At 34.2% G+C, this 8,860-nt stretch overlaps 1 protein-coding gene across 2 annotated transcripts; it reads right to left on the bottom strand.

Moving 5' to 3' along the window:
* Nucleotides 1-2,248: 2,248 nt before the first annotated feature.
* On the bottom strand, nt 2,249-8,587 carry LOC110898052. Of its 2 annotated transcripts, none has more exons than XM_022144789.2 (14): nt 8,454-8,587; nt 6,104-6,236; nt 5,910-6,021; nt 5,683-5,808; nt 5,470-5,574; nt 5,278-5,361; nt 4,778-4,893; nt 4,482-4,697; nt 3,628-3,684; nt 3,467-3,533; nt 3,320-3,373; nt 3,158-3,232; nt 3,036-3,071; nt 2,249-2,750 (listed from the first exon to the last, which is right to left on the bottom strand). In XM_022144789.2, exons 2-14 carry the CDS (start codon nt 6,121-6,123, stop codon nt 2,655-2,657), a joined length of 1,164 nt encoding a protein of 387 aa, XP_022000481.1. In that variant the 5' UTR covers nt 6,124-6,236; nt 8,454-8,587; the 3' UTR covers nt 2,249-2,654. The 2 variants fall into 2 exon arrangements, with proteins under 2 accessions (XP_022000481.1, XP_022000482.1); XM_022144790.2 differs by having other exon boundaries at nt 8,416-8,469.
* Nucleotides 8,588-8,860: the final 273 nt, after the last annotated feature.

Below are 8,860 nucleotides of genomic sequence, written 5' to 3'. Positions count from 1 at the left end.
CTAGCACTTTAAATAAATTGTTTTTGTGTTTTTGTGACGCATGTGAACTGGTGGGGACTTTATCTTGACAATTATGACTTAATAAAAATTAATTAAATATATAGTAAGTGCATAAAATAATAAATATATTAGTTTAAATACTTTACCTATTTTTTTTTTTCTTCTACATGCCTCATCTATACGTGTGTAACGAAGTGGTTTTCTTTTTCATTGAAATAACTCAATAATTATACGAATATTCTTCACCAACACTTTGGATGGATTCTTTTGTTTTCATTAATAGATCGTGAAAGAAATATCCTTTTGCTACACACGTGAACTGATTGGGAATTTTTTTAAGTTAGTACGTTATAAAAGTTAAAACATATGTAATAAGTAGATGAAAGAGTTAAAAATAAATATTTAATAGTTTTAGTGTAATATTAAAGTGTTTTACTTTTAAAAAGCATATTTTTTTGAAGGGATGTAATTAAATAACCAAACTTCCGTCATTGGTCGATAACACTTTCAACTTTCGGTTTGTATCACACCACTCTCAACTTACAACTTATTGGCCGATAGCAGCCCAAAACTAACTGAACACCCTAATCCAGTTAGTTTTTTACTGATGTGACACTTGTGTGGCGGCGTGACATCTGACATTGAATTTTTTGATGATGTGACGTCTGACTTGGCTTTTTGATAACGTGTCAGCTGATGTTAGCAAATTGGGTTAGTTTAGGAGTGTTATCGGCCAATAAGTTGAAAATAATGTGGTACAAATTGAAAGTTGAGAGTGCTACCGACCCAGTGGTTAAAGATAAGGTTATTTAAATCAATATCTCTTTTTTAAAGCACCCAATCAAGGTAACAAGAACTTCAAACATAATAATCAAAATGTACAAGAACATGATATTATTGTACTTGGGAACCAGAATTTATGCTATATTTGTTTGAAAATCTTCAAAAAATAGCTGTCTAAATAATATCACATTATCATGAGACATATGTATTGTCGTTTGTCCGTACTAATGGGCTTACAGCCTTACACGCGACTATATATTGTCAAGTTTGACGTACATGTCCATATTGTAACTTTATTCTTCAAAATATCTAGAGTAACAAGTTTTCAAGTATCTAAACGTTGAAGCATATGTCTTCAAAATATTTAGAGTAACAAGTTTTCATGTATTTTTTCAAACGAACCAGTAAAGTCTTTTAAGTTTTCTTTGGATTACTAATAGGTCGAAATCATTGAGTCTCGATGGGGCTAAGTGGAGATGTTTCGATGTATAATTGTCTGTTGGTTTTGTTGCTTGTTGTTTGTTGGTTGCCCCTCTAGTTTCTTGTTAGAGGGTTGTTGTTAATGAAAGTCGATGTTCAAAAAAAATCTAGTTATGGGTTTAAAATTTAAATCATGCGGAGTTAAGTGTGATGATTTTAATAGTAGAAGTATGTGTGTGTGTTTGCATGGAAAAAAATTACCAAACTAAATATGACTTTAATGATATTTATTTATTTTAAAATTCATAAAATTTAACTTAATATATGATTCTAATGTAAATGGTCTCTGGGTAAACTATGCAACTCGTTTTTTTAACTTTTGAACTAGTTGACTTAGACTATATTTTAAGCCGACCCGATCGACTGATATAAGTTGGGGTTGGTTTTAACTATTCCATGTACATTATTCAAATTATATGTGACAATAGCTATTTCATGAATTTAGTGTCTAATGGAAATTCATATCATACACTATAATATATTAATATTTGTTAAGTAGGAACTAAATGAAAGGCTAGTAGAGTGGCAAGCAATCCTAGAGCGCAGATGCTTGGGAGTAATTTAGCGGAGAACCGAATATATGTTTGTAACTTAAGTGGTGCAAACAATGCAAAGGACACCCAAGTTACTATTGCAGGTGACGTCCCACAGACAACCAAGTTCAAGTATTTAGGGTCATTAGAGTGACCGGGGTAAATGATAGTAATGTAGCACACCACGTTCAGGCAGACCAGAGGAAGTGGAGAGGTGCCACAGAAGTTGAGCGACAAAAGGCTCCCAACTATGTTAAACGGCACCAATTGTTGGGCCACCAAGAAAACACAAGCAAGTGGCAGAGATGAGGATAATTTGGTACACTTGTTCTCCCTCCTTTTAGTTTTCTTGCAACGTTTATAGTTTAAACAATACATGCTTAATATAACCTTTCAACTGTAGCAATTTCCATAGCCCACTACAGTTAAATACATTATGCAAGTTGTCAATCTATCTAAAAATACATATATAAATTATTTCATCATTATATTATAGTAACATCATTGTGGTGTGTTGGCTCACACAACCTGTAAACTGCCTCAAACAGTGGGTTGCATGGTCCAACATGACATTCTAAACTACCAAACAAGATGGTTCTTGTGTAGAGGTTCAAGAACAATGCTTGATCTTCTATTTATCACGGATAATCCACGAGGTCAAGTTACTACCTACCACCTGTTTAATTTAGCGTGCGGTAATCAACTATGCACACAACCTACGGTTATCATGCCTATACATTACAAAACATGTCTGGCTATGAACCGTGACCAAAAAGTCAGCATGAAAGTCAACTCCCGAGACGCGGATGAGAAGTCAAATGGGTTTTGACTTTTAAGAAAAAGTATAAAAAATGCAAGTTAAAGTTTAGTCCCATTCTGTTTCAAGTAAGCTTTATCCGCGTTCTCAAGTCGTTCTCGGAATAGAGCCCACTCCTTGTGGCACCTAACTTTTACCTATAGTTCAAAAAAAAAAAAAAAAAAAAAAAATCAAGCATACGTAGTGGTAGGGCTGTTCAGTTTTATCCGAACCTTTAATGGGTCGGTTATCGGGTCACTTTTTCCCAGCCAAAAACCCGAACAACCCACCCGAAATCCGGAACCCAAAAAAAAAACCCGAACATTAATGTCTTTTTCTATAGATGAGTTTTAGTTTAGAGTTTTTGGTATCTGAAACATTATGTTTTAGGACTTTTGATCATATTGTTTTAATTTTGATGAATATGTGTAAACAGTGCTTACCCCTTCCCGTAGAGCTATCCCATTCTCATGCTCCCCCTAAACAAATACGAACAGACTATCATTTCGCAAGCCAATATTTTTAATGTGGTATACGAATATTCATATAAATTACGATGTCTGACCTGGCCCCCAAGTGAAGGAATATGTTGATGCACAATCCATTGCGAATCAACCACACCGAATTTTTCATGTGCGGGCTGTGAGAAGAAACACGTTATAGACGATATTGCATAAGTGGAAACTAGAAAATACAAAATAAAAGATGAAAACGAAAAAGCATTCACCTCTACACATCTTCTAAGTGCAAAATCCAAACCCCATCCATGCACCAAATCATTCTGCATGTACATGGCAAAATGTATGTAATATTGTAATATGCACATGCAGCAGCATTTTACGATGAAATGTTGACTTTTGATAGATACGTTTACCTGGATCATGTACCACACACACCGCCAAGCATCACGAGAGAAAACAGGAGCCATAATTTCCACAAATCTGGATATAAGCAATACTAGCAATGAGTCCTATTGTATTAAACAAAACTGAGAATCACTATAACGACTTTTATGAAGATAAAAGGGAAATATACGCTGCACATGGTGGCAGATGTGGATCAGTACACACTCCTGGTTTCTCATCTGTAACCCTGTTGACCAAGTCAAATACTTACATCTTTAGTGTCGTGCACATTTCAAAATTACTTAAATACAAATTCTAGCAAGCAAACAGTATTTATAACCCCAAGGGCTTGGTGGGGTGCGGTTGAACCAGAACGCTTTTTGTCCAAATTTGGTATTATGTCAACTATGACTGCGAAATTACATTATAAAATGCCATTTTCGTCCCCGAGGTTTGGCCAGTTTTGCGACTTTCGTCCAAAGGTTTGTTTTTCCGCATCTGCATCCAAAAGGTTTGAAATCTTGCCACTTTCATCCAGTTCGTTAACTCCATCCATTTTTCTCCATTAAGTCAGGGGTATTTCTGTCTTTTTTTGTTAGCTTAAAGGGCAATTCGGTCTTTTTCAGGGGTAATATGTCTTTTTTCATAAAGTGAAAAGGACCAAATTGCCCTTTAAGTTAGCAAAAAAAGACGAAAAATACCTTTAACTTAACGGATAAAATGAATGGAGTTAACTAGCCGGATGAAAATGGCAAGAAAGATTTCAAACCTCTTGGATCCAGGTGTGGAAAAACAAACCTTTGGACGAAAGTCGCAAAACTGGCCAAACCTCAAGGACGAAAATGGCATTTTACACTTTTTAATTAAATGACATAGGAATAGAAGGTTTTATGAGATCTCAACTTTTGACCCACTAATTCTCAAGCTAATTTTTATTAATCCTGTTATAAGTAAATGGGTCGAAATTGTCACTAATGGAAATCACTAAAGTAATACAACATTTGTACTACAATTAGGAAAAGTAAATAAAAGATAGTAACCTACTTGTGAACTTCTTTATCGCCTCTCCTTTTTGTCATCTGCCATGTTAATCCCTCATAGGGTTCAAGTCCAGGCTGAGATATCTCCAACCGATATTTCTTAACTAACTGCATATAATTGTCTCCGTTAAAGTGCTCAACGCCAAGATCTTCATCCCAAAGAAATATGTAATCATAAGCTGCTACGATATCTGGATGCAAAAACCTTTTTGCATACCACCTACAACGAAGTGATTTTTATATAAAAGGAAAGACAGAATAGTCAACAAGCAAAGATTGAACGTGATAATTCATACATACCATTTAGTCTGCTTCTGTACGCTAATATGGATTGCCTGCTTTGACCACTCGTACTCATCCCATTCTGTTGTTCTACCGTCATAGTGAAAAAGAACGATTTGGAAATCATCCGAAAACTGTGAATTATAAAAAAAGTTCATATCTCAGTATCTTCATAATAGCATAAAAAAACTTGTGAAATATATTATATTAAAGAGTAGAATGCCATTTTCATCCCTGAAGTTTGGCCAGTTTTGCGACTTTCGTCCAAAGGTGTGTTTTTCTGCATCTAGATTCAAAAGGTTTGAAATCTTGCCATTTTCATCCAGCTCGGTAACTCCTTCCATTTTCCAGCCCTGACTTAACGAAGAAAAATGGATGGAGTTAACGAGCCGGATGAAAATGGCAAGATTTCAAATCTTTTGAATCCAGATGCGGAAAAACAAACCTTTGGACGAAAGTCGCAAAACTGGTCAAACCTCATGGATGAAAATGGTGTTTTACTCTATTAAAATTTTAACCTTTTTAACTGCTGCGTCGATATTATTCCTCTGATCCCATCCTACAGTGAAAGTTACCAAATACCTTTGTTTCTTCTTCAAATCCTGAAATTCCAACACCAAGTCACAAAGCAAATTTGTCTAAGATTTTTATTTTACCTAGACGGTAAAAGTATGTTGTGTTGCCATATAGAAATGATCTCGGTTCCATACCTTAGAAGGTTCACCCCATAATCTTCTCAAATAAAAATCAGTTTCTGAAACTACAATTGCTGGAGGTAAAGACTCTGCACCACGAGGATTCGTTGCAGCATAAATCTGACACCAAAAAACATATGTGTTTAAACCCCAAATGAAAAACAATATGCAAAAAATTCTTGTATGGAACAAATATATTAGGAAATATATAAAAAGTTAAAAACAAACCTGAGGTAGTTCAGGTGTATTAGATGAACCAAGATTTTCAGGGAAACTACGTTCATGAGGATTAGATTGATGATCGTCATGCATTGTTGTATCAAATGGTGAATGGATGACTGGAAGTAAGCTAATCTGAAAGATGTAATAGTTATTAGTTAACCCATTGGGTGATGATGATGAAAATTGAAATTACCGATATCACTAAGATATATATAACTTTGAAAAACAATTACCTTAGTAAAAGAAAGATATGGAAAAGATACACCGATGAAATATCCTAATATCATCCCCATGATTGCAGTTAAAACGATTCTCCCACTATCATTTGACTTCTTGAAGAAACCGCTGGATTAATAGGAAAAAAATAATTACGCTTCGGTTACAAGTCATATAAACAAACATACAAGAACTATATCATATTACTAACCTTCGGTACACACTTTTCATTGATCCAGAAGTGCCCAACTTTAAACGTCAAGCACTAGATCAAACCAAGTATGTGTGAAATACTACAGAGCATTTGATGTGTAACAAAATTTTGTTAACACGGTAGAATAAACCTGAAAATGCAGGGCAAGTAAAAGTTAGATGTTAAAAAGAGGGAAAATCCTACAGTCTGGATATTAAATACTAAAATTTCGAGTTAAAGTACATGAGGTTCATATAACAGCATTCGAATAAGAAGTAGACGTCTACAAAAATCAGCACATAATACTCGACAGACTCGTACTCATTACTGACACCATGGATAGAGCCTGAAATATGTGGCATACCCACATAATACATGCGAGTATATTATACATGTCAATAAAACTATCACATACAAGAGTAACGCTGAGACAAAAACAGAAATCACTCATTAACTTCAAAACCATAAGTCAGCGGAAAGAAATAGTAAAGAGAAAATATGGATAAAAAACAGGCTACAGTTTCCTTATTTGTGACGAACTTGCAGTGTTAAAACAGATCTAGTAAACTTGCAATGTCAAAATGGATTCGTGTATGTGTGTGTGTGTGGTGGGGTTAACACACTATACTCAGTTCAGCAAATTTCATGCAAATGCTAACTGTCAATTGCATTTTGAAGTAGATATCAAACCACTTGCCATCAATACTTAATAATTAGATTCACCTTTTGAAGGGAAACAGTTTCCTTCATTGTAATACTCTAATCGAATGTGAAATATGAACATCTTGCTCAAAAATTTAAACACCAAGATCACCATTATATCAAATTTGATATATATTTCACACTTATTATACTCACTGTGTAACATGGACGTATGGCTTAATAATTAATTATCTATTTATATAATGTCCTTCAACATGACAAACTAGAGAGTATCACCGACAAAATTTGGATATTGCTGTACTTCTAAATGATCATTTAACATCCTACAACGAAAACCGTGGTAACTTTCATGAGATTTCCCTACTAGCATTTGCAGAACCAAATCCATTATATTAATAAGCATCTGAAAACATAACAGTGTCTTTGATATTTTAAAATTTTGGCAGTAACACGCAATGGAAGCCCTTTTGATTAACTCTACCTTATAATCAAAACAAGAGAACACAAAGATCAGAAACAGGCAAACAGCTCTAAACCGAACAAACCGTAGCACGATTCAATCTGATACAAACCTAAAAACTAAAAACTTGATATAATCCTAAAACGAGGAGGCACAAAGCTCAAATTAGTTCTTATTAATACCATTACTACTTACAAAACCTTGTATACACATAAACAAAACCTCAACAGCATCCACACAATAAACAAACATATACACATCAAAATCAAGGATCGATAACGTAGAATCTATTCCACTCACAGTCTACCACTCGAGCAAATTAGACACAAAACAGAAACAATAACGTGAGTATATAAACATTATCAATCATCTAGGAGTGTAACACGTACAAACGTCAAACAAATAGCGTAACGATAACGCGAAGCGATAAAAACTTGATATAATCCTAAAAGGAGGAGGCACAAAGTTCAAATTAGTTCTTATTAATACCATTACTACTTACAAAACCTTGTATACACATAAACAAAACCTCAACAGCATCCACACAATAAACAAACATATACACATCAAAATAAAGGATCGATAACCTATAATCTATTCCACTCACAGCCTACCACTCGAACAAATTAGACACAAAACAGAAACAATAACGCGAGTATATAAACATTATCAATCATCTAGAACAGTAACACGTACAAACTTCAAACAAATAGCGTAACGATAATGCAAAGTGATAAAAACTTGATATAATCCTAAAAGGAGGAGGCACAAAGCTCAAATTAGTTCATATTAATACGATTACTACTTATAAAACCTTGTATACACAAACAAAACCTCAACAGCATCTACACAATAAACAAACATATACACATCAAAATCAAGGATCTATAATCTATAACCTATAACCTATGATCTATAACCTATAATCTACACTCTATAATCTATTCCAGTCACAGTCTACAACTCGAACAAATTACACACAAAACGGAAACAATAACGCGAGTATATAAACATTATCAATCAATCATCTAGAACTGTAACACGTAGAAACGACAAACCGATAGCGTAACAATAACGCAAAAGCGATCATAACAATGAAATTCGCAACAACATGTTCGTAATGTAATCGATTGACAGCATTACACACTGTAGAATCAGTGTTCAGATACTAGATCATGATAAAGTGATGAGAAATTAAGTAAATTACACATAGTTGCAGAGAATCTAGGGTTTGAAGATACTCACAGTTTTACGTGTGGAGAGAATGAGGATGATACAATTAGAGGCCTCGTCTTCTTCGTTTTTAATTTTTCAAATATTATTTGTTTTTTTATAAGTTCTTTTATTTAGAATGTTATCGTTTCAATTGGTTGTGTTTTCCAGAGGTGAAATCATGTGTTCCAGATGAATGTACAATCTTGGATGCGTGGTATACAAGTTAGAAAGGAAAGTGTGGTGTGGAAAAGAGGCAGGCCTTTATCATTGGCCAGGTGTCCGTATCTTAGCCTTCGTTTGGTTTGATCCCCGTCTTTTTCTTCTTTTTCTCACTTTTTTTAACCTTTTGCTTTTTGGTTTTTATATTCGAACCTTACCAACATAAATAAACTTTTGAGGTTAAAAATATGTTATAAGAAAAGAAACCACATTTGTCC

This window comes from Helianthus annuus, chromosome 13, assembly GCF_002127325.2.
Source record: "Helianthus annuus cultivar XRQ/B chromosome 13, HanXRQr2.0-SUNRISE, whole genome shotgun sequence".
In the NCBI taxonomy this organism is placed as follows: Eukaryota; Viridiplantae; Streptophyta; class Magnoliopsida; order Asterales; family Asteraceae; genus Helianthus; species Helianthus annuus.
The sequence above is the reverse complement of the archived record's forward strand: the minus strand, read 5'-3'. Positions and strand labels throughout refer to the sequence as shown.

Coding starts and splice junctions, on each gene's coding strand:
- LOC110898052 (XM_022144789.2), bottom strand. CDS start 6,123: ATGAAAAGTGTGTACCGAAG. Junction 5,809..5,909: donor CATATCTTTCTTTTACTAAG/GTAATTGTTTTT, acceptor TACATCTTTCAG/ATTAGCTTACTTCCAGTCAT. Junction 3,534..3,627: donor CATCTGCCACCATGTGCAGC/GTATATTTCCCT, acceptor GCTTATATCCAG/ATTTGTGGAAATTATGGCTC.